Source organism: Gobio gobio (assembly GCF_949357685.1).
Source record: "Gobio gobio genome assembly, chromosome: 10".
NCBI classification, from domain to species: domain Eukaryota; kingdom Metazoa; phylum Chordata; class Actinopteri; order Cypriniformes; family Gobionidae; genus Gobio; species Gobio gobio.
Genome location: NC_137116.1, coordinates 43,603,620 through 43,629,966, shown reverse-complemented (window position 1 = coordinate 43,629,966; position 26,347 = coordinate 43,603,620). Strand labels below are relative to the sequence as shown.

Below are 26,347 nucleotides of genomic sequence, written 5' to 3'. Positions count from 1 at the left end.
TAAACATTTGCCTCTTTCTCTTTTTAACCAGCTCATCAATAAGATAGTGTTTGTGGTTAGCTTTGTGGGAAACAATGGCACCTTCATCATGGGATACAAAGCCATGGTCATGGATGTAGAGTTCATCTACCACTTGGCTTATGTGTTAACTAGCACACTGGGGCTGTTTGTTCACGAGCTCTTCTACAGCATATTGGTGGGTGTGTCACAACTTATTTTATCACTCATACACCACCGTTCAAAAATTTGGGGTCAGTAAGATTATAATTATTATTTTTTTATTCAGCAAGGATGCATTAAATTTATCAAAAGATATGTATAGTGTTATACAAGATTCTTTCAAATAAATGCTCTTCTCTTGAACTTTCTATTCATTAAAGAATCTTAAATATATATATATATTGTGGTTTCCACAAAATATTAAGCAGCACGTTTGTTTTCAACTGTGATGATATAAGAAATTATTCTTGTGCACCAAATCAGCATATTAGAAGGACTTTTGAAGAATCATGTGACACTGAAAACTGGATTCTGAATGGCTGCTGAAAATTCTGTTTTGCCATCACAGCAATAATTGACACTTTAAAAAAATACTATTTTTAAATGGTAATGATATTTCACTAAATTTTTTCATGTTTGTGATAAATGCAGCCTTGCAAAGTATTTCACTTGGATTTCTTTCTAAAACATTTAAAAATCTTACCAACCCTAAGTTTTTGAAAGGTAGTATAAACTAGCTTTTTTTTATTTATTCGTTTGCTTTTTTCATTGCTGATTGCCATAAAACTCTTTCCAAACACCAAATGCAAATAAAAATTAATTTGGCGAATAAAAAACAATTGCTGCGTCTCAATTCGCATACTATCCGTACTAAATAGTATTCGAAAAAAGAATTAGTATGTCCCAAATCGTAGTATGTTGAAAAGAGTATTCCAAAGATTCCCGGATGGTTTACTATTTCCGGTCAGAATCCGAAGTGCAGATCGATGCGCACTCTAACGGCTGATATTGCCCACAACCCATTGCGAGATGGACGAGGATTCGATTAGAACTACAAACGCGGATAAAAAGTGTTAAACTACAAACATGACGGGTCTGACGGTTAAGTGGAGAGGATTAGATAAAGTGGTTTGAGTGAGCAATTATCAGTATTTAACCTGACGAAAAGATATTTATTCAATGTTATCCACATTATATTTCACCTGCAGCAGCATTGAGAACTTTTGTAATGATACGTTTGGCCATTAACTTTGCAAACACATGAGAGGAGTCTAAAGACCCACGAAAGGCAGATCAACGAGCGACTACATTTCTCTCCGTTACGGTAGGAAATTAAATTTAAAGTGGGGGATTTGAACTGTGACAATGATTGACAGTTTAAACGGTGACGGGACGCACGTAAGAGAGTCCGTTAAAGATGACGAAGTAGTATGTCCCAAAGCTTGCATACTCTTCTGCTACACACTCAAAAGTATGTACTTTTTCTTCACAAAAAGAGTACATACTTTTAGGACGTAGTATAAGTAGGCGAATTGGGACGCAGCCAATGTTCTTGTCAGTGGAAACATAAGATGCTTTCAAACAAATTGTGAAACTGTGGCGTGACGTGATTGTTTATGACCGAAAGACACACATCATCTATTGTCTACTTCACCTCGTGTTCCTCTTTTACCTCCTTCAGTTGTTTGATCTGATCTACCGTGAGGAGACACTGTTTAACGTCATCAAGAGTGTGACACGTAACGGCCGCTCTATTCTCCTCACTGCTGTCTTGGCCATCATCCTGGTCTATCTGTTCTCCATCGTGGGCTTTCTCTGCCTCAGGGATGACTTCATCATGGAAGTGGACCCGCTTCTTATCCTAGATACAGGTAAATTGCATACACCTCCATCTGAATAGTTTTTCACCCAACAGTTGTTGCAGAAAAGGATCAAATCCAGCACTTATGATGAAAACTAAAATATACCATTGATATCATTTTGACAGGCTTAATGGTGTTATTTGTCCTCTATGCAGGTACAGATAACTCTATGAGCAGCTGCAGTGCAGACGGATTGGACTGCACAGAGGAAACTGGGATGGTTGCTCCACCAGAGGGTGAGTATAACATTAAAAACCAAACAATAATGAATGATTATTTTACTGGCATCAGAACTCAACTGATTTTTTTAAATGGCTTTGCAGAAGACGTAGACAACAGAGAGAGAGCATGTGACACTCTTCTCATGTGTATCGTTACGGTGCTGAATCATGGGCTGAGGAACGGAGGAGGTGTGGGAGATGTCCTGCGCAAACCCTCTAAGAATGTATGGAGACCCATAACCATAATCAAATATATGCACATTTGAATACAAAATCTAACCAAACTCGTACAATGTTGTTCATCTTACAGGAGCCTTTGTTCCCTGCTCGTGTAGTGTATGACCTTCTCTTCTACTTCATTGTCATCATCATTGTTCTCAACTTGATATTTGGTGTGATTATTGACACCTTCGCTGACCTGCGTAGTGAAAAACAGAAGAAAGAGGAGATACTGAAGACAACCTGTTTCATTTGTGGTAAGAAATCAATGGATCGAAACATGTTATTGCTACAGCCTGATAATGTGACTGAAACACACACACACACACACACACACACACTGTATTTATTTGTTGTATTTTTTTGATCAAAATACAACCAGAACAAAAATATTGTAAAATTACCATTTCATAATTTAATAAAATATATATATTTTTTTATTATTTAAAATAATAATAATAATAATAAAATGTATTAAATAAATAAATAAATCTCACTGACATCTCACAGATTTTTTTTGTTGCATTGCAACATTATTTTTTTATGAAAATTAAGCACATTTTCCACCCCATTTTTGCATAAATACGGCAATGTAAAACTTTTTTGTTATGATACGAATTTGAAAAAGCATTATACATTACAGTGAAGAGAATGTGGGGTAAAATATGTTAAATTGTCCTGAAATGAATGTCATGATGCACTAAAAAACTCAATTTTCCTTAATGCATGCTTATTTCTTTATTAAAAATATAATTTGTTAATTTATTTATTTTTTAAATATGACCCAACCCTTGACAGTCTTTATAAAAGTCACCCAAATATAAATCACCTGAAATCAGAAGACATTACATAAAGGAATTGCTCTGTATTTATATTTCAACAGGTCTCGAGAGGGACAAGTTTGATAACAAGACCGTGTCGTTCGAGGAACACATTAAATTGGAGCACAACATCTGGAACTACCTCTATTTCATCGTGCTGGTACGGGAGAAAAACAGAACAGATTACACTGGCCCGGAGAGCTACGTGGCCCATATGATAAAGGTACATTTAAGGAAAGTTCCAGCTGATTGGATACTGCTCACACTCATTGTATTAATAACTATTACCAGTGTTGTTTCAGTATTATTTGTATACTATTAGGGTATTTATTAATACTTTATTAATACAAATTATTTTGTTTGCTTTTGTCCTTTTTGTTAGTTTTTTAAATATTTGTATGTAGCTTTAATGAATTCTTCCTTCACTTTGTAATGGTTTTGTTGCTGCCTCTTGTTAGAATAAGAACCTGGATTGGTTCCCACGCATGCAGGCCATGTCTCTGGTTGTAACGGAGGGAGACGGAGAACAGAATGAAATGAGGAACCTGCAGGATCGGCTCACCTCAACTATGAAAGTGGTCACGCAACTCACAAGCCAGTTAACAGAGCTAAAAGAACAGGTATATTTCTCAATGTAGCTTTAAGCCGCGTTTCCACAGAAATTACCTGGAACTATTTGTACCAGAAACTTTTTTCCCAGGAACTTTTTCTCCCCCAGACCTGCTACTTTCTGCGTTTCCACCGCGGTCTAAAGTACCGGGGAGATTAGGCAAATTAGCCCGGTGACGTGAGAATGCGCGCGGCTGCTCCTCCCAGTCACCGACGGACATGAATCACTTTTGCGCGATACTGTCTGCAACAACAAGTGGAGAAGATGCAAGCAGCGCTGCTTTTGCATACACATTACCAACACTGCTTATTTAAACGTGCACTTTCACCTGGTTTGACCATTTTAATGCAAAATGGGATGATGGGCAATCCAAAATCTGAATGTGTTGTAATAGCTCAATTCCAAAATATTTTCTATAAAAGGATAATGAGGTCAGTCATTCATGACAGATGTGTGAAAAGTTAATTGAATGAAAACAATAGACTGAATTAAGCGGTTGAAAGATTAGGTACTAGACTGCAAGTATTTATTTATCACAATAACATCTCTAAGCATTCACTAAAAAAAAAAAAATCACATGACTAGTATTACAATATGCTTCATTAAATGCATAATTTTAGAGACTTCTTCCTCAAATTTGAAATGAAGCAGGACCACACGTATGGCTTCACTTAAGTTGTGGTTATAAGTTATTATACTACATTCACATAGTTATACATTTAAAAATATAATATTTGGGTTTTCTAGATATGTTTATGTGCATATTCAGAAAGACTTGCGAGCAGCAGCCCTTTTATTTGCTTCCAACACTACAATTAGAAAGTGGTTATATAGTTAGAATGTGGAAATTAAATAGACACAGTGACATTTTACACATTTGACTTTATTTTAGACAGATTAGTTCTTACAAAATTAAAATAAGTGTGCAAAGACAAATAAATTACTAGAACAATAAAATGAAATTATAAAATGTGAAAACAACAATATAAAAAAGTGTATTTTTCAGTAACCTGTCCAAGAGCTGTGCCAACACGTACAATATATAAAGTACAAATGTGATAGAGCAAATGCTTCATTCAAGCGGCTGGTCATTGTGGCTACTTCTTGAACAACTGGACAAACTGTCCAAGAACAGACAGAAACCCGGTCTGAAAGTCCCTCTGCTGCCGTCAGCTTTCTTCCGCTTCTGACTGGTGGAATGCCAGCTCTTGCCTCCTCATTTCTCCTCGGCCTGGCTCTCCAGTAACAGCTGCATATATTGGTCTCGCTGTTCTTGTCCATGCTGCAGGACGCCCGGGTTGCATCCTCCATGTCCCTCAGTGCATCAAGAAAAGACAGTCCCTTTTCCTTTTCCCTAAGTAGAAAACTTGCACAGAAACACATGGAAATTAATACACAAGGCAACCATGAAACAATAGAAACCATCAATTAATTATTTAGTGTTTTCACTACAAATAATGAACAATTGCTTGCCCAGCTTGAACAATGCCCAGTGTGCAATTTCTATCATTGGCAATTTAAGTTTACAATTAAAAACAACAAAACTACTCAAAACCATTATGGATTACACATCAGTTTTTAAATATATACACATTTTGTCAGCTTTATACCTCTGGCATGTGTGTGTTTCGGCAGGAGACACGGGACGAGGGCTAACGTGTACTGGTGACCGCGGGGGAAAATACGCTGGTCTCCGTTGCCTGCAATTCATCAGGGCCACCCGTTACGTCTGGAAAAGCACGTTGGAAAAAGTTACTGCAACGTTACACTGCAACGAGTTTAATAGATGATACCAAGATGAGATATTTACCTTCAACCCACTCGGATTCCGGGATGGTTTCCAACAACGCATTAGCCGAGTCTTTCATTACCGCTGCGTCAGAAAAAGACGGTCTGTCCCAACAACGCGTCCAGGCGGTCATGCCACTTGTTGATACGCCGGTCGGAACCGCTCCGGTTGTTATGATCCTTTAATTTCTTGTAATCTTGTCTTAATTTCTTTAACTTCTCTCTGCACTGTTTTCCAGTGTGACTGGAACCGAGTCGATATCTTCAGGTAACGTTATACCTTTTTTAATTGCGGGTCGCCGTTTCCAGTTCCCGCTGGATGTCCTCCTCCGCATATATGCTCAAAGCCTGAACCTAGTCGTCGGTCGAATTTTTTTGTTGAACTCCATTGTTGCAAAGAAAATATTTACTGAACGCAGAACCCACCTCGCAAAAAACGCAACTCTGCCGTCATTATGTTAAGCCCGCCCACCGACTCTATACACGATGTGATTGGCCTGACCAGAGTTTGGTTTTTCCAGCTCGCAAGCCAACGGAGAGTTGCTAGACGCCCTGGCTGCAAATTATATTTGCTGCCGCTAGGGTGCGTCTAGATTTCTAGGCTATGTTTGCCCAGTATTAATGACGTTGGGACACTGGAATGAATGAATTTCTCAGATTCTATATAAAATAATGGCTGTGTATCTGTTCATTTAGATGACAGAGCAGAGGAAGAGACGGCAACGGATGGGTTTTGTGGATGTTCAGTCTGGCTCAAACCCTGGGATGCCTCTGGCTCCTAGTGCTGCTGGAGGAAATCATCAAGTCTACAAGCCCTAATTCCTCCATGTAACCTTGCATTGACTTTATAGAAGCAATAATGTAATCCTGTGATGCTGGTGTACTTCTCAATGTGGAAAAGTTGCGTTCAACTGTTGAAACGGATTGACGGATTGGATCTACACTCCCACTAAAGCACTACTTGACTCAAAATAGTCATTCTTTGAGGGGCTGATTACCTAAAGGTCTTAGTATGCACAAATTTTATATATTTAAAGTATATGAAGTTTTTATTTGATTTTCTTTTTTTTAAAGAGCATCTTTTGGTTAAGATATTTGATAGCTTATCTTCAAAAAACGTTGGATGTATGGAAAAATGTAGCATTACTGTAAGTGAGGCTGATGTGTTTTTAGATCATGAATAATTGTAGTATACTGATGAGAGTGCACATGCTGTATTTATAGGGATGAGCATCATGCGTCTGGCTTGATATGCATGCGAGATGATTTGGGGAATATCATGATATGTCTTAACCACATTATAATGAATGGGAAATGCTAACATGTTACTGTAGATGAATATGAGGTGTATAAATGGCATAATGTATAGAAGCGTGGTTAGAGTTCATACAGCTTTAATTTTAAAACAAAGTGCCTAAAATTGACTAAAAATGAACTTTTGCTCAGGAAAATAACTATTCTTATTTATCTCATCTGTCATTAAAAAACACCGTTTTGAGGACATCCTAATCTATTGTGTAACCAGTAGCCGGTTGCATAAACTGCCAAGACTAGTTTTACAAGTTAGTCATCAAATTTTGTTCTTGAAAACTTTTCATAAGTCAGTTACATTAAAATGTAGATTGGTCTAATTTGACCCCTAACTAACAGCTAGTTGTTCATACTAGTCTTAACATAATGGCTGTTTATGCAACTGGCCCAGACTACATTTTAAATCAAGTGCATTTTTATGGGCACAAAATGAATGCTGGAACATACTTGTATTTTGGTCTTATTAACAGCCAGTGTGTAATTAATCGGTTGTACTATTGATATCAAATAATTTTCAATGTATTGCTTATATTGTTTATGTTGATATGAAGAGCCTCACCAAGTTTGCACAAAATAAACCATTTGGCCATTTCACCTCTTCTGTCTCAAGATTATTAAACGGGAAAGAACAGAATAGAAACGAATTAGACACAATACTTAGCGGGGTTAAGTTCGGCTTGCATCCAGGCTACAAAAGGCTACTACGATTTTACTAGAGCAAATTGTTTTTTTTGTGTGTGTGTGTGTGTGTGTTTTATACATAAAATGAATGATATCTTCCTAATGAAACGAAGCAAAAGCAATTGTACTCAGTAATTCGTGCAGTTCTGTCCATTGACTTGACTTGTGTGAGATCTTCTGTCACGCACGATTCACAATTTCACAGTATTAGGGCGTGAGCAGTGACGCAGAGTGACTGACAGGCTCAATTCCTGAAGGCTCTTCGTTAGAGCGTCAGGCGCCGTTCAGAAGTTCGTCCTCAGTGCAGGTCAACAGGTAGGCTATGTTTTCCGTCATATTAACGCAATATTTAAAATGGGAACAGTATGTATCCCATTAATTTACAACGAAGGGTATTTACAAGTAAAACTTCACCTTCTGGAAAGATGGGAATTACAATTCTGCAAATTCCTGCGAAAGACCGGATCAGTCAAAAAAAAAAGAAAAAGTAAATTGCCAAGCCTTGATTTAATTAGTTAGCCTACTCATAGAAATATAGAAAGTGTTTCTTTTCTAATCCTTTGATGCTGATAAATGATGTTGAATGTAACCTCAGAACACAGGAATAGTCAACAGGGAAAGTCTATCGGCTACTGAAAGATAAATAGCCTAGTGGAATTGTGTGTGTGGTTTTCTCATTTAACCGTACCTATATTTTATCACATAGCCTAATATAATGGTAAGTCATTCTTCTTATTATTAGACTGTTATGATTATTAGCTATATTAACAACAATGTCATTATTATTATTAATATTAGGTTATATGTAATATGAGTGAAATTAGTTTACATTTTCGCAAATACACTATGAAACTTTGTTGTTGTTGTTGTTTTGGGCCATTGTAATAATACTTCGTGTTATAAGGTTGAAACTTCTCGGTAAGTATAATCTAGCCTTTATCAATATGACGTCAGTTTTCAACTTTTAGAACGGAGTGCTGTGGAAAGCCCGAGTCTGCGCGTTCCAGATAAGGAGCGCTATCGGCCGCGCCCAGGTGCCCGGTGCGCTCACACCTCCGCTGCTCGAAACTCGGGTCACCTAATTGAGGGTCTTTAAGGCGCTGACATATTAATATTATGTAGCCTAATCATTATTATTATTTTTTTATATGGGGCCTCTTTCCTTTGAATCTAATAACGTTATGGTAATGGTATGGTTATGGTTATTATGGTATCGTAATGGTTATGGTAAAGTAATTTTGAAAATACTCATCCCACTGACCAACACATTTTCCATTTTTTTACAGCTGTTAAAATCATGTCTGCTTTTCTGCATCACTGTCCATTCCTGAAGTCTACCCCAGGCCCTTCTCTAAGAAATGTGGCAGCATACCTCAGCTTGGCTGACCGATGTCCGATCATTGTCCGCCAGATCTCTGTAAAAGCCACCCAATTCTCAGAGGGAAATGGTAATGCTGTTGTTTTCTATATTTTTCTATAGTATATCATAATGTTTACTATAGGTACCAGATACAATAATGACTTTAACATTCCATATTTATAATATTCCGTTATTCAAATTTCATTAAAACTGACCAAGTAGGCCTATTTTACCCGTCAAAGTTTTTTTCAGTCAGATTTTTGTGTGTGAAAAATAATATTTTATGTTATGTAATGTTATGCTATGCTAGGCTTTCAGGATTTTTTTTATTAACCAAACTTAGTTTATAGATGATTCTAAACTATGTTATGAAAGATATAATGAATTCATACCATTTTATCAATTGTGTAATAATGGGAGTAATAGTTGGCAACATTTTCACAATAATATCTAATATTTTATAGGAACATTGATGTGTAATTTCTTTCCCTATTCACTTGTTGTGTCTCCTAAAATGTCTGATAAACAATGATTTAAATAAGAAATCAATGCCCTGTTTTGTAACAGAAAGTCATATTTTGATTAGAAACCCCATCACATTTTCCTGAGATGTTGATTTATACACTCTAAAAAATGCTGTTAGGTAAAAAAACTCAAAGCAATTGTGTTGTTTTAACCCAGCGATTGGGTTGTTTTAAGCAAACATTTAACCCAACTGCTGGGTTAAAATGACCCATTCACAGGGTTAAAACAACCCAATTGCTGGGTTAAAACAACCTATTCACTGGGTTAAATAATTCACTTAGTCCATTTTCAACCCAACTTGGGTTGTTTTTAACCCAGCATATAACAAACAATTTGAAAATGAGTCAATTTAAATTATAATTACAAACTATTAGTCAAGTCAAGTCAAGTCACCTTTATTTATATAGCGCTTTTAACAATGCAGATTGTTTCAAAGCAGCTTCACAGTGTTAAACAGGAAAATAATGCAACAGAATTTTATTCTGCCCTATAGCCATTCCGGAGAAAACGGTGATGTCATCAGTTCATTTCAATTATCATACAGTGACAGTGTGGGCTTTAGATCAGTAATTAGATCAGTAATTTAGTTGATATGGTTGATTTAGTTTAGTAATTAGAATTATTTGGATATTAAGTTGAAAAATGTATAGTGTCCCCAATTATTACAAAATAGTATAATATTTCCATAAGAGTGCTAAATTTGATTATTCAGTTGTTGTCTTGGTGAATCCTCAAAACAAATGATATCTCTGAAAAGCCTAAAACTGTGGTGTCAGAGAAATTCACTAAAATATAATGTCCTCGTATGAGGACAGTGGCACCCAAGAGGCTAAATCAGTAGTTAATACCCCAGATATGTACACTTGCTTATATTCATCTAAATTTTGTGTTCAGGCCTGCTCCCTCACAAGGAGCCAAACCGACAGCTGGCGACCACAGCGACTCAGGTGGCGATCTCCATGTCCAAAGGCTGTCCTTTTGTTTCCTCGAAGATTGGACTGGTTAAAGCAAGTCCACAAGTACAAGAGGATGTTCAGCCTAATCTAGAGAATCAAGGCACCTTGGGTAAAAAAAAAGAACTCTGTGTGATAGATTCATGGACTTGACTGACTGACTGGCTGATGTCTCTTTTTGCCCCCTCAGTATAATTAGTTCCCTGCTGAAGAGGCTCTTTTGTCTGAGCGGTGTATCATGCAGCGGTTGGATGCATTTTACATAATAACATGCAGCTTGGAGAACATTCTCCTCTCTGCAATTTGCGCCATTTAACTCCAATTTCAGAGACTCCTCAGCTGTGAATAGTAAGCAGATGATGATGACTCAGACTGCTGATGTAACAAAAGCCAGTCTTCAGACAATCGCATTACAGATGAAACTTCACACAGCCGCATGTTTACTAGAAAATAATACCTAATTGGAAAATTGCAGTTTTTGGTTTTTGAAGTATGGTGCATAGTGCTACTGCATAGCCTGTAATTTAAAGAAAATGTAAGATTTAAACAGTGGGATTAAATACCAAACACTTAGGCCTGGTTTCACAGACAAGGCTTAGATTAAGATTAGGCCTTAGTTCAAGAATTTTCAGTAGCTTTTATAAACATGCCTTAAAAAAAAAAAAAACATTACTGGTGTGAATCTTGAGACAAAACAATGGCACTGACTATTATTTTAAGATATCTCAGTGCAAGTTGCTTTCAGTTAAAACAGCTCAAACATGCACTTTAGTCTGGGACTAAGTTTAAGCCTTGTCTGTGAAACCGGGGCTTAGTTTTGTATATGTATTGACATGTAAAAGTGATTTCAATGTGAAAAAAACTGAATTTTGTGTGTGTTTGATGAATTTCTGACAAATCGATGAATTCTTTTCTCCAGGTTTGATGAGCTCGATGTTCGGTGGCTTGCAAAGTCATCAGTCCACTGGTCCTACACACCTTCTTCAGGACAATTTTGGTGAGTTTGACATCATTTTCCTTATGATTTACTGTACAATTGTATATTACTATATCTGCAGTATATTCAATATCACATTTTTGACTCATTATTTGATTGGACTGCAAGAAGTCTTCTTTGTGTGTGAAAATATCTGTTTTTATAACTGAACTAATGGAATGACAATGTGGAATAATAGATGGTCAGTAAAGGGTAAGTTATCGAATTGATCCAAGACGGTTTAATATAGTATACAGTGTATATTCTGCAGCACTTAGTCTCAATCTTCTTTCATTCCCTCCCACTTATTGACTGTGGTAATTGCCTGTCTACTCTTTAAATAATTCAGCCAGAGCCAGTTTCAACTACGATGACTTCTTCACTCAGAAGATAGTGGAAAAGAAGAATGACCATACCTACCGTATCTTTAAGACGGTGAACCGTTTTGCGGAGGTTTTCCCTTTTGCTGAGGACTACTCCATCCCTGGACGCTTGGGCTCCCAGGTGTCTGTATGGTGCAGTAATGATTACCTGGGCATGAGCCGACATCCCAGAGTTGTCAAGGCCATAAGGTCAGTACATAAAACAGACATTGAAAAAATGTTTGCCCTTATCTGTTATCCTATGTAGAGAATAACAAATGAAGGTGCAGCAAAGTATACTAACTTGTGCTGTATGTTTTTCAAATATACGGTGGCATTGTAGATTTGCTAAATACTGTATGCCAATTTTAATACAACGTTAAAGATTCGAATTGTTTGTTTTTGGATATACATACAGTATAGCTGCTAAAACGAACTGAGTAATCACAGCTTTTATTGTTTCTTAGAGAGGCTTTGGAGAAGCATGGTGCAGGAGCAGGTGGAACCCGAAATATCTCTGGGACGAGTAACTATCACGTGGCCTTGGAGACTGAGCTGGCCCGTTTACACCAGAAAGATGGAGCCCTAGTCTTTTCCTCCTGCTTTGTAGCCAATGATTCCACCCTCTTTACTTTGGCTAAAATTCTCCCAGGTATCAAACAAAACAGAATGAACTGTGTGAATTAATAAATTAATTTTAACGTTTGAACAGTAGTGTTGTTCTTCTGAAAATCCTCTAAAAATGTCTTTTCTCTGCAAAGACTGTGAGATTTACTCAGACATGGGCAATCACGCCTCCATGATCCAGGGCATCAGGAACAGCGGGGCTAAGCGCTTAATTTTCCGACACAACGATGCCAGTCACCTGGAGGAACTTCTCAGCCGCTCAGATCCACTCACACCCAAAATCGTGGCCTTTGAGACTGTGCATTCAATGGATGGTGAGTAGATAATATCACACAATTGATTCTAAAGAGTTTGTTTTCTAGTATCAAAATAGCTGAAAACAGCTCTGTTTCTTGTCGCGTCACATTCAATCATGAATTCTGCATGAATCATGAAAAATATAGACAAAAATTTGACAATGTCATAGGTTTGATTCCCAGGGAAAGCGTATACGGTGTAAAACTTGAAAACAAGTGCACTCAGTATTTTTTCGTTATTAAAAAATAAAATGTACTTTGGAAAATTAGTACACAAGGGCATCAAAATTGTACCTTTAGAGATACAACAGCTTGTCATTGGGGTTGTACCCTTAAAAGGACATCTTTGTACCTTTTTTTATCCTAAAAGATGCATATTAGTACAAGTACACATACTTACATATTAAAGGGTTAGTTCACCCAAAAGTGAAAATTCTGTCATTAATTACTTACCCTCATGTCGTTCGACACCCGAAAGAAGTCCGTTGATCTTCGGAACACAAATGAAGATATTTTAGTTGAAATCTGATGGCTCTGAAAGGACTCCATTGGCACAATGGCACGGTTCACTCTCAAGACCCTTAAAAGGTACTAAAGACGTCGTTACAAAGTCCATCTCACTACAGTCGTTCTACAATAACTTTATGAATCGGCGAGAATAGTTTTTGTGCGCAAAAAAACCCTAAATAACGACTTATTTAGTGATGACGATTTCAAAACACGGAATCATGAAGCTTCGAAGAGTTATGAATCAGTGAGTCGAATCAGCAGTTTGGATTGCCAAATTTCAGCAGTTTGGCGGTTTGACACGCGATCCGAATCATGAATCGACTCACTGATTCATAACGCTTCAAAGCTTCATGATTCCGTGTTTTGAAATCGTCATCACTATATAAGTCGTTATTTAGGGTTTTTTTGCGCACAAAAACTATTCTTGCCGATTCATAAAGTTATTGTAGAACCACTGTAGTGAGATGGACTTTGTAACGACGTCTTTAGTACCTTTTAAGGGTCTTGGTCTTATGGGTGTCGAACGACATGAGGGTAAGTAATTAATGACAGAATTTTCATTTTTGGGTGAACTAACCCTTTAAGGTACTATGAACTTTTCTGTGGTAAAAAAAAGGTACAAATATGTCCTTTTAAGAGTACTGCCCCAGTGACAAGCTGGTGTACCCCTACATTTTGACACCCTTTTGCTGAGTGTGTATGTACACTCACATGAAATAAAGATTCCAGTTATCGGTAGCCAGTATATGCCGTTTTATTTTACATGGAGCGGGTCGCCTCATTGGGGCGGCCATTTTGAGATTACGTGACCAGCCAAATACTGCTCACTTTATCTTGGCAACAACCCTTTTATCAGATGCTTTGGCTCGTGGAATAAATTAATCATGGCCAACTGATAATAGTGCATTTCTACTCTGCATCTGTAACTTAAAACTCCATCTTTTGCATGACGCTGCAACTAACTACGTCTCAATTTGTTTCTCAGGTGCAATTTGCCCTTTAGAAGAACTGTGCGACGTAGCACACAAATATGGTGCTCTGACTTTTGTGGATGAAGTCCATGCTGTCGGACTGTATGGGGCTCATGGAGCAGGTGTAGGAGAGAGAGACAACATCATGCACAAGATCGATATTGTCTCTGGAACTCTGGGTAAGAGAGATACAGTCAATGTCAAAAGCATGATTATATCCAGTATAGTCAATGTCACCTGTGTTCTTGCCTTAATCCTTTTCATCAAGATTACACTGTTTGAATTGTCTCTAGGCAAGGCATTTGGCTGTGTGGGTGGGTACATCGCCAGCACTGCCGCCCTGGTGGACACTGTGCGCTCCTACGCCGCCGGGTTTATCTTCACTACTTCCTTGCCTCCCATGGTGCTGGCGGGGGCTCTGGAATCGGTGCAAGTGCTGAAGAGCGCAGAAGGCCAGGCCTTGCGCAGAGCCCATCAGAGAAACGTCAAACTCATGAGACAGCTGCTGCTGGACGCTGGGCTGCCTGTGGTCAACTGCCCCAGCCACATCATTCCTATACGGGTCAGTGTTGGCAATTGTAGTGTTAACAATTATGGGCTGTAAATACTCAAGTTATTTTACAGGGTTAGTTCACCCAAAAATGAAAATTCTGTCATCAACAATTACTTACCCTCATGTCGTTGGAAACCCGTAAGACCTCCGTTCATCTTCAGAACACAAATGAAGATATTTTAGTTGAAATCCGAGGGCTCAGAAAGGCCTCCATTGGCACAATGCACTTTATGGGTCGCAAGGTACTAAAGACGTTGTTACAAAGTCCATCTCACTACAGGGGTTCTACAATAACTTCATAAAGCGAAGATAACCGTTTTTGTGCACAAAAACCCCTAAATAACGACTTATATAGTGATGACCGATTTCAAAACACAGCATCATGAAGCTTCGAAGCGTTATGAATCAGTGAGTCGATTCAGCGGTTTAAATTGTCAAAGTCACATGATTTCAGCATTTTGGCGGTTTGACACGCGATCTGAATCATGATTCGACTCGCTGATTCATAACGCTTCGAAGCTTCATGATGAAGTGTTTTGAAATCGGTCATCACTATACAAGTCGTTATTTAGTTTTTTTTTGCACACAAAAACTATTCTCGTCGCTTTATAAAGTTATTGTAGAACCACTGTAGTGAGATGGACTTTGTAACGACATCTTTAGTACCTTTTAAGGGTCTTGAGAGTGTAAAGTGCCATTGTGCCAATGGAGGCCTTTCAGAGCCATCGGATTTCAACTAAAATATCTTCATTTGTGTTCCGAAGATGAACGGAGGTCTTACGGGTGTCGAACGACATGAGGGTGAGTAATTAATTACATAATTTTCATTTTTGGGTGAACTAACCCCTTAATTGTTCTATAACTGCACTGACGAGTGTGCATGTTATTTGCAAGAATGTAACCATTTCTTGAACACATTGGGGGACCATACAAATTGCATGGGGAACAGAAAGCAGCTCTGTTAATGTTTCTTGTCCCATCACATTCAGTTATGAACTACACACGAATCATGAAAATTATCGGCTGCATTTTCAATTCTAAACAGAAAAACATTGACTTTTTTGCATCACTCATATTTAATAATAATAATTTGTTAAGAACGCCCACCACACACCAGCTTATCAGTGGAGAGGAGACAGAGTGATGAAGCTAATCAGTATATGGGGATGGTTAGGAGGCCATGATGGACAGAGGCCAAAGGGCAAATTTGGCCAGGATGCCGGGGTTACACCCCTACACTTTTTACTGTCAGTTGGTAAACACTATTCAGTGTTTAGCTACTTACATCTTAAGTAGCTAAAGTAAAGGAGGAATGGGGGGGATATCTGATTTGGCCATATCTGATTATTATTACCCTCAATGTTTATGGTGGTTACAGCTCTAATTATATGTCATGTGGAGAAAGACTTGGTCTGCACAAGTATAAATGTTTCAACTTTAAATCTGATATTTCAGGTTGGAAATGCAGCGAAAAACTCCAAGGTGTGTGATATTCTGTTGGAGGAACACAACATCTATGTTCAGGCCATAAATTACCCGACAGTGGCTCGCGGGGAGGAGCTACTGCGGTTGGCTCCTTCTCCTTTCCACAACCCCATTATGATGAACTACTTTGTAGGTGAGTGATCATATGCAATAGACCTTATTCACAGCAGCGCCATCTTTGTTTATCTGTGAGGGATAAACATACATCTCTTCAGTGGGTTGTACTATTATTTAATGTGTTTTTGGATTGTTCTGCGGATGAAACACTGCAAAAAATATCTTTCCAAGTAATTTCAGTAGACCAAAAAATACAGGCAACATGAGCTGTGGAAAATTATAAGTGATCTAGGAGCTTTATACAGCGGATGCCACTGAAAACACAGTAAGTTTATCCCTCACAGCCTCGCTTTCACGCTCTGAATAAGGTCTGTTGAGCAAACTATTCCTTTTTATAGTTTAAGAGAAATGCTAGCGCCGATATACAGAATAGCAGTTAAACTGATTTTAATTTGTTACACAACATGTGCCATTGCTGTAGGGATGTCCCCAGATGTGCTTACATTTTACACTGATTATGATCTGTATCTGTATTTTTAATAATATTTTATGTTGGACAGAGAAACTGTTGGATGTCTGGCAGGAGGTTGGCCTACCGCTGAATGGACCGGCTGTAGCCTCATGCACATTCTGTGACCGGCCTCTCCATTTTGACCTCATGAGTGAGTGGGAGAAGTCCTACTTTGGTAACATGGAGCCGAGGTACATCACTGTGGCTGCACAGTGAGTGAGTTTCAGCAGACCAAGATGAAGATCTGTTTTATCAGATTTGATCAGTCTTCAAATCCCCTTCCATTCTAAAATATTTTCTGGTGCTCAAAATGTCCTAAATCATTTAAAGCAATGTTTGTGGCAAGAATTGTGCTTCTGTATTGTTTGCTGTGACTGCTAATGATGCAAGAATAATTTGTTTTCACATATTCGTATAAGTGTACCACTAAAATTATTTATTAAGACTTGAGGCTGAATCCCACATTAATTGTGTGTCCCCTCTGCATGACAACAAACCTGCACATGGACACTTTTTGGTAGTTTCCTATTATTAAATATATGGATATCAAACATTGTTTTCAATAATACCCTAAGATGTTATTGTCTGTATACTATACATAACGCATGAAAGATCATGTTTAATAACAGCTTACACTGAGACTATGCCACATGTCCCCTTTCCTGTTTTGGACCGTTTTCTTCTCTTGCACTCAAATTCATGAATTTAAAAATGCAATAAATATGGTCAATTCCAACAAAATGCATCAGGTAGCTACTTCCAACCACTTGGTTACAAATACCAACAAAAGCAGTAGATATTTGTTCTATGAATCTGATGAATTTAATTTTAAATTGAGAGACTGGAAATGATAGAAGAACATTTGCAAAACACTAACAAACGATGGTCAACTAAAATTACTTAATCTAAAAAAACATATAAAATTGTCTTGGATGGGACCAAGCGGCCCTCTCTTGACGGAAGAGACTTAAACTGCAATTCATCGACTGGCCGCTAGGGACAGTCTTCAAAAGGGAGTCAAATCTGTCTCTCCCCCATTTTAAAATGCCCAATTTTACAGCAGAAACAAATATGTTTACAGCCTGGTACAAAAAGTGGTTTAGGTGTATATAGCTAAATTTGCCCTTAACGGCAACTGTGAGGGGGTGAATTTTTGTATAACTCATTCGTTTAATTTATATTAAGCCTTAAAGTTATGCATAATTAAGGGCATGGCCACTTGAGTGACAGGTGGATTGCTGCTATGTGGGCGTGGTTTCAGTAACCAGGCACCTAAGCTCCACCCATGTCCCGCCTCTTTGCCCATTTTTGGTTATCCAGGAGTGACGCACGGTGACACGCTGCCAAGATGGCGACGGCCAGGTCCGCCCACTTTGGGCTTCAAAAATGCTCTTCAGAAACCTACGGTTGGCGTCATGGACACTTCGTCCATTGTTTTATACAATCTAAAAAAAATGTGACTTACTGAGCTATGAGATCTCATAATTTTGACAAACACAACTAACAAAACTCAAATTTGACTAAAATTGCTAAATTATATGTATCATAAGTGCATTTCAATCATTTATTTATAATGTTATAAATGATAAACAAAAATGTATGTATAGTGCAAATACATTGACACAACGTTCTTGTGTGTTTAATATTTTTATTGTTCAAGGCAAGGATGATACAAAACCCATTTATCTGTTTGATCTTTAATAGCTGGCCATGTTCTGTAAGAGATTAGAAAGACAAAAGATTTTCAGTAGTATTACAGTATTTTCCAGAATAACAAACACTATCCAAAATGACATTTGCAGGTTATTTAACTTGTTTGTTAATATAAAACACATACCTTGCTGATCCAGTCAATGTAGCCGCTCACACGAGTGAAAACGGTGGGCTTCTTGGAATAGTTGCAGCTCAGGCCTGAACCAAAGCTGACAATACCATGGACCTCCCAAGCACCGTCGCTACCAGCACAATTCAGGGGTCCACCAGAGTCGCCCTGTGTTGTGTGACAGGAGCAGTTTTAATAAGCCCATTGTTATTGTTGTCTTTTGACGAAAATATCCTTTACATTTATCAGTCAGTGTATGATGCCCAGTTTTTCTCATTACAAAGTCGGCAAGTGTATGATGCCTAGTGTTTTAAAATTTGTTCAGATTTCGTGTAGTGTATTCCAGCTTTAATGCGGGAAGCAGCCTATGTTTATTAGTATTGTACGCTAATTAGAATTAATTGTAATTAAAGATTACATATTTTTTGATAAAAAAAAGATATAAAAGTCAGTAGTATCTCCTTACATTACATCCAGAAACAACACCATCTCCACCAGCGCAGACCATGTTTTGGGTGACCTGAGAACCCCACCAGTCAGACTTGGAGCAGGTGGCGTGATCCACCACAGGCAGGAGAGCCTGCTGCAGGATATCAGCAAGGGGTCCATTGGCTAGAGAAGAAAAGAAGAAAAAAATTCTAAAATGTGGAAATCTCCACATTTACTGTGATCGTCTTGATGCATATCCATCAGCATTACTTACTGTAGAGACGTCCCCAACCAGTGACGTAGCAGGGAGCATTGTGGGGCAGAATGTCGCCATCCGTAGGAAGACATGCAGGTGTGATAGTGTTACTTGAGGTGACAGCACTCTCCAGTTTGATCAGGGCGATGTCATTACTGCGGTCCAGAGACAACATTAAAACTACATTTCACTGCTCAATTGTTTAAAATCTGTTCTTCGTGAGGCACCCGTACCGGATTGTGAAGGAATTCCAGCCCTCATGGACAATGATCTTGCTAGGGGAGATGGCGAGAGAGCCGTTGTCCTCCTCCTTCAGGTTGTGTTTTCCCAGATACACTCTGTAAGTTCTGCTACTGCTGCAAGGCCACAAGAGAAAGACAAAACCGTTCAGAAACACTTACAAGTGCTATCCAATGGTAAGAAATACCATGGTACTTTGATATAAGCCATGTAACTGAACTCTATAATATTAAAATACTTAGTTTAGGGTCCAACACTTAGCCTAATATTAATTAGTTGCTTATTAGGATACATAAACTAGGACAGTTTATTAGTATTAATAAAGCACATATTAATGCCTTATTCGCATGGTCATATTCTACATCCCTTATTCCTACACAATACCTAACTACCCTACCAACTATTAAAGGGATAGCTCACCCGAAAATGAAAATTCTGTCATTAATTACTCACCTTCATATTGTTTCAAACCCATAAGACCTTCGTTCCTCTTCAGAACACAAATTAAGATATTTTTTTATGAAATCCGAGAGCTCTCTTACCCCTCCATAGACAGCAATTTAATTAACACTTTCAAGGCCCAGAAAGGTAGGAAAGACATTGTTAAAATAATCCATGTGACTACAGTGGTTCAAAACCCCCCAAAATAATCACTTTATTCAACAATCTCTTTTCGTCTGTGCCAGTCTCCTACGCTGTAGACGTAGTAAATACAGTGCTGCGCTTTTTAAGCACTACGGCAGAACGCCGGCTTACCATTGGCCGACGCTGTTCACGTGAGCACCATGACGTATGTGTGTGATGCTCACGCAGGAGCTAGCCAATGGTGAGCCGTAGAACTCGGAAGTACTGCACTGTTTACACTAAGTCAACAGCGTAGGAAATAGATTGTTGAATGAAGTTGTTATTTTTGTTTGTATTCTCATCGCTTCATAACATTAAGGTTGAACCACTGGAGTCACATTATTTTAACAATGTTTTTACTACCTTTCTGGACGTTGAAATTGGTAATTAAATTGCTGTCTATGGATGGGTCAGAAAGCACTCGGATTTCATCAAAATTGAAGACGAACGATGTGAATGTCTTACAGGTTTGGAACGACATAAGGGTGAGTAGTTGATGACTGAATTTTCATTTTTGGGTGAACTTACCCTTTAATAAGCAGTAATTATGAGTTTATTGAGGCAAAAGTCACAGTTAATAGTTAGTTAATAGTGAGAATTGGACCCTAATCTAAAGTGTGACCATAACTTTTTATTTCCAACTCGGGCTGCGTTTAAGATCCTCAGCCTATTCCTCAGACTCACCTGATGCAGTGAGCAGCAGTCAGAACCCACTCATTGGAAATGAGACTGCCTCCACAAGTGTGGTACCAGCTACTACCACTCTTGTACTGGAGGGAAACCTGGGTGAAGAACAGAACAGGGGTCAGTTGACTTCCTTGTGTCCTTGTGTAAGTCGGCAAATATAAACCCTATACATTTTAAGGCCTCTAAATGATCAAAACTTTGCTGAATAATCTGTTGGACAAAATCTATGTGCATAATCGTCTGATTGATAGTTTATACTTTTTTAGCAAGCAAAAGGTCTTTTAGTATAATTCTAAAAATGTCCCTCTTCAGGTCAAGTAAATGTAGGAATAACTTTTATATTGTTAGTAATATTTCAAGATGAACACACATTGTTTACTTGATTATCCACACATCATTTTTTAAAAAAAATAATACACTCAAAAAAAAAAGGTTGTATATGGCACCAAAAAGGGTTCTTCGTCATAATCATAGAGGAACCACTTTTGGTGCTTTATAACACCATATCTTAACATGTTCTGGTAGCGGTGCTATATAGTACCTTAGTTAGCTGTGCTATATAGCACCTTAGTCAAAGAACCGGTGAAGAACCTCTGAAGAACCACTGAAGCACCAAAATGGTGCTATATAGCACTTAAAAAGGTTCCCCTATGATTACGAGCCAAGAACCATTTTTGGTGCCATATAGAACCTTTTTTTTTGTTTAGAGTGTATGATATATCAGGCTTTTGAGGGACGTTTATTTGTTCATCTCTCAGTCATCATTGTATTGCATTGCATTATATGTTTTGCCCCCCAAAATAAAAACTACAAAGATTTGATCATAAAACTAAGCATTCATATATGTTAGTAGTCCTATATACTGTTTAATATCTCATTGATTTGCATTACAAGCTATCAGAATTTCATCTTTTATTGTGGTTTATATAAATATCAGCAACTGCACCAAACTGCATATTTTTGCTAAGTTTAGGCCTCTTAATAAAATGTTTTACTCCTCCAGTATGAGCTCCATATTCTCCTGTATCATAATAATATGAGCCATAAAAGCCTGATGCTTTGTCTCATATGATTAAGAGCTGACTTGCTCGAAATGTCACATTATGCTATTCTGGTGAGCTTAAATATATATATCTTTTTATTTTTTGTGGGAGCAAGTGTGCTGATTTTGTTTTGCATTTTCAATTATAATACTCAACAACAACAAAAAACAAATATGCAAAACTTTTTTTTATGTTTTGTCTAAATTTTCAATAAACTTTTTCCATTTTAAAAATGAATGGAATGTGATTCTACCTGCCAAGGCCAGCTGTGAGGACGGACATCCACACCCCCCACAACCCTCGACACAATAGGAGGGTAGGTGGGCAGCCCACATCCGTAAGCTGTGGTAAAATAAAATGATAGCAATAAACATTATTAGGCATTTTAAAAGTAATAATATTGTTTAAACATATTAAAAAAAGTAAATTTTTGTTTGTTTAAATTAATTGGATGAAAATTAAGAATGATGCAACTGTCCCTGCATTTCATTACCATACCTACAGTCAGTCCTGTATATTATCAGTCTTTAAAGGCTTCTTACCTCCAACAAACAGAACAGCCAAGACCAGTAACTTCATGGTTGTATCGTCAACATTTGCCCTCTCTGCTGTGGCTTATATACTGGCCAGGTCACTTTCAACGTAATGTATGTCCACAGTTAAGCAATCGTTTGAAACAAATGTCCTTGACTGCGTTAGGAAAAACAAATAAAATAGCACCACTTGGTACACTTTGACCTTGATATTTAACAGGGAATAATCGAATAATTGAAAGTAATTTTTATTGTTGATTAAAATTTCATTACAGAACCACCTTTCAAACAGCTTCCCCTTTTATTTGCACTAATACTTTGGATAAATGTATTTAACTGAAGACCAAAAATCTACTTTACATTTATATATATATATTGGGCCACTATTTTTGACACAAATTCTTGTCAATAGCTACTTTTCTCTCACAAGATTAAGCTAAAAAAAAAGAAAGAAAATCAAATATGTTATGAAATGTATAGTTTGTTAGGCACAGGCTTTGTGCACAAGGTGTTATTGTTCATATCAGAATGTCATCTGTGCATTTCACAGGCTGCTAACACACAGTACCACAAGATAACTGATATTTTGGGATGTTTATCTACAAGGTTAAATGGTACTGAGAATACTGTGGCGTGCACAGACCTCCGCTGGGGCAGGGGTGAAGTCACGTTCTGGGGGGCACCGGATTGCTATATGAGTTTCAGCTGGTCTGTAGTGCTGTCCAGGGGTGGGGTTCCCAAAACTATGGTCGCAAGTTTCGTCGTTACCAACAGAGTTCAACGAAACTTGCGACCACAGTTGGCTAATGATGCTTTTGTGAAACTCAGGTTTGTTTTATAAATGTTAGTAGACTGAAATCAGGCATCATGAAACTTGCTGGTGGTAAGTTGACTATTTCTTTCTAAAGTCTATTCTAAATTAGTAAAAACATTCTTTTTCTTTGGTAGCCCAAATATGAAGTTGCCAAAGAAGTTAAAGAGTTAAATAAAGAGTAAAAAGTAATCAATAAATCTGTGGGTCTGCTTCTATTTTCATTTGAATGTGTACGTCTGAATCTGATATTTGCATGCATTTTCTCTTGCCCCACACATTATTTATTATCAATGGGCCTCATTCATGAAATGTTCGTAAATATGAGCAAATTCGGAGTAATTTGCGCGTAAAATGGACCTTTGCGAAAACTCTCCTCCAGATTCACAAATGCTTTGTATACCACGGATTCGGTAGTTAAACGTGTGTATATTAATGAATTTCCAAACATTCGTAAATAAGACGGGCGTGCACGCTCATTCATAATTAGCATAATCCCCGCCCATGAGTTGCAACTGCAAATGACGTGAATGCTGTGGAATCTTCTGGAAGCCTTCTTTCTCAGGTTTGGCTTCAGTATTTTGCATAAATGCTAAAGAGAATAATTGACCATATGCCTAGCAATAAATATTCAATTATCGTGTGTCGCCAAAGCATTTTTAGCCAGCTAAAAAACGCCTGGTGCTCTTCTGAAAACGGCCAGGGCAAGGGCAGCGTTTTTCCAGCTGAGATACTTTGATTGCTATGAATGATACAGAATATCCATGGCAGTAGTAATGTGTAACTAGTATCTCATTTTGAATAATATTACTGATTATAAAAAATGCCGTAAAAAGCAGTATTAACTTCTACATTATTGTTGTTCAGTTGGTGTACAGGATTATTGGTCGTGTAGTATTTGTCCTGCCCCTCCTCAACTGTGATTGGACGGCTTGGTAAAAAGTGACAGTGACGAGCGCTGCCAATTACCCAATGTTGAAAAGACGCTGCAAATCAACTCTTGAAATAATATTTTGGTAGTGCATCAAAATGCAATGCCATCAGTTTGCCTAAATTAGAACATAGAACGTGGAAGTGTTTTACATAGAAGTGTTTTACGCACCATTTACACGTGGTAGGGAGCAGGTGCAAATTTCAACGAACATTTTGAAAATACGAACATTTTCGTGAATCCGAAAATTTACGTCAGAGCGGCTTTACGAACAATTTACGCAAATTTGTTCTGCTCATGTTTCATGAATGAGGCCCATTGTCTTTATTAAATAATTTTCTAAACAGAACCTTAGCATGAGAAGTAAATAAGTAATGTTAGATAGAAACATATTTGTATCAAAGTGTCCATTTACATGACAACGTTTTCAACTTGACAAACGCATTTTGGTCATTCATTTACACAACAACAGAGTTTTGAAGGCCTGAACACGCAAACTTTTCAAAGCGCAAGTTTTGTATGTAAATGCCAACTACTGGCCTGGCATGAATAAAACAGCATTTTCAGTCGTTCATTTTCAAAACAAAAAACACCCCTTTTGTCTCTCCCTCCCAAAGTCCCATTGCTGATAGTGATATCCTGCAGCAGTGGACATGCTGTCTGCACTGGGTCAGATTGGTGGGGCAGCCTGGTGTGTGCCAGTGAAGATTGAGTTTGAAGATAGAATGTGGGTTTAATGCACACGTTATTTATAATCCTTAGTCTGTCATCGTCCTTGAAATGTGTTTATATTTTGATAGTTATCGTACATTGCTGAGTGCACCTTCAATTTATTTAGCAGTATTTCCATTAATAGCGAAGTTTCCGAAATGTGACTTAACAGAATAGACTTAAATAAAATACAAATAAAACACTACATTTCTGCCCAGTGGGCTGCAATGGAAATGTCACTGAGCTAGAAGTCCTCACAACCACAACAGTTTTTAGAACTTTGAATGGAAATAATGTAAAAAAACAAACATTGTGTTCACAGAACTAAATCATACAGGCCATACATGAATATAAAGAGTGTATTTGATCATTTTATTGTTCAAGCCATAGATGATGCAAAACTCCTGCTAATAGCTGGACATGCTCGGTAATAGATGAAAAAAAAAATATATATATATATGTTTCCATAATGACATGAAACTTTAGGGTTCCTACACATTTCCCATTTCCAAATACTTTTCTAGACTAAAATTTCAGACAATATTTAACATAAATGGTTCATATGGCATCATAACAAAAAAATGAGGATAATTAAGTATATTCACTGCACAAGTGTTCAAGACACTGGTGTTGAATAAACAAGAAGAACCTGTCTCACGCACTTTTAATAAAGCTAATATTGACCCCCTGCACTTTTTCATAAGGCAAATATATTTACACTCTTTAGGTTATTACAAAAAACCTCCCTGCAACATTGTGGGAAGGTTATTTTATGGTTGTAAAAATAAAACCTAAGTGCAGATGTTCAGCAGTCGAAGATCAAGATTGAAGGCACAACCGCAAATCTACGTATACTTACGGTTTTTATTGAAAAATGTTTCTTTAGGGAAATTGGTGCCTTAAAGCCATTGTTTACTTTCAAAAGTGAAAAGTGGAAGAAGTTTTTTTAATTAAATTTATCAGAAGGCCCTGATATATAAGATGTTGTTTTCATTTGATTCATTTTATTTTTGTGTAGTTCTGCTCTGTTACTTGGATTCCCTTTTTGTTTTGTATTGTCTTATTGTAATTGTTTTCAGCAATAAAAAAAATGCAGATTTGGGCTGGTCAGTGTTGCTGTCATGTTGTGGCCTTCACGCTTTTCAACTGGATATGTGAGAGACACAGCTAAAGTGACCCAGAGCAACACACTTCACTTTTCCACAGTTTACGGTTCCAGTTATCCAGCCAACAGTGAGTGTTTCTTAGCTCTTTTGTTGCTGCCAGTACCTTACGGAGCCCAGCATATGACGCTGTCAAACATATATACACCGGCCACTTTATTAGGTACACCTTGCTAGTACTGAGTTGGACCTTTTGCCTTCAGAACTGCCTTAATTCTTTGTGACATAGATCCAACAAGGTACTGGAAACTCAGAGATTTTGACCTCAGAGATTTTGGTTCATATTGACATGATAGAATCACACAGTTGCTGCAGATTTGTCGGCTGCACATCCATGATGTGAATCTCCGGTTTCACCACATCCCAAAGGGGCTCTATTGGATTGAGATCTGGTGACT

The 26,347-nt window shown here is 37.7% G+C and overlaps 3 protein-coding genes across 3 annotated transcripts in view; 2 read left to right on the top strand and 1 right to left on the bottom strand.

Moving 5' to 3' along the window:
- itpr3 (inositol 1,4,5-trisphosphate receptor, type 3) overlaps positions 1-7,430 on the top strand; it is a 54,942-nt gene extending 47,512 nt beyond the window's left edge. Inside the window, 8 exon segments of the mRNA XM_079827188.1 lie at positions 32-196; positions 1,682-1,871; positions 2,018-2,098; positions 2,186-2,307; positions 2,394-2,559; positions 3,186-3,346; positions 3,582-3,743; positions 6,218-7,430. Of these exon segments, the coding sequence (XP_079683314.1) occupies positions 32-196; positions 1,682-1,871; positions 2,018-2,098; positions 2,186-2,307; positions 2,394-2,559; positions 3,186-3,346; positions 3,582-3,743; positions 6,218-6,340 (1,170 nt within the window). The 3' untranslated portion in view covers positions 6,341-7,430.
- Positions 7,431-7,714: 284 nt separating this feature from the next.
- Positions 7,715-17,144, top strand: alas2 (aminolevulinate, delta-, synthase 2). Its single transcript, XM_079827187.1, has 11 exons — positions 7,715-7,828; positions 8,800-8,961; positions 10,293-10,463; positions 11,271-11,348; positions 11,677-11,899; positions 12,157-12,341; positions 12,451-12,630; positions 14,108-14,272; positions 14,387-14,655; positions 16,102-16,264; positions 16,749-17,144. Exons 2-11 carry the CDS (start codon positions 8,811-8,813, stop codon positions 16,913-16,915), a joined length of 1,752 nt encoding a protein of 583 aa, XP_079683313.1. The 5' UTR covers positions 7,715-7,828; positions 8,800-8,810; the 3' UTR covers positions 16,916-17,144.
- Positions 17,145-18,355: 1,211 nt separating this feature from the next.
- ela2l (elastase 2 like) lies at positions 18,356-22,379 on the bottom strand (the record flags this gene model as incomplete). Its single annotated transcript, XM_079826343.1, has 8 exons — positions 18,356-18,414; positions 18,537-18,689; positions 18,988-19,133; positions 19,225-19,361; positions 19,440-19,562; positions 20,755-20,852; positions 22,054-22,142; positions 22,343-22,379. 8 exons carry the CDS (start codon positions 22,377-22,379, stop codon positions 18,397-18,399), a joined length of 801 nt encoding a protein of 266 aa, XP_079682469.1. The 3' UTR covers positions 18,356-18,396.
- Positions 22,380-26,347: the final 3,968 nt, after the last annotated feature.

Coding starts and splice junctions, on each gene's coding strand:
- alas2 (XM_079827187.1), top strand. CDS start 8,811: ATGTCTGCTTTTCTGCATCACTGTCCATTCCTGAAGTCTACCCCAGGC. Junction 14,273..14,386: donor TATTGTCTCTGGAACTCTGG/GTAAGAGAGATA, acceptor AATTGTCTCTAG/GCAAGGCATTTGGCTGTGTG. Junction 16,265..16,748: donor TATGATGAACTACTTTGTAG/GTGAGTGATCAT, acceptor TATGTTGGACAG/AGAAACTGTTGGATGTCTGG.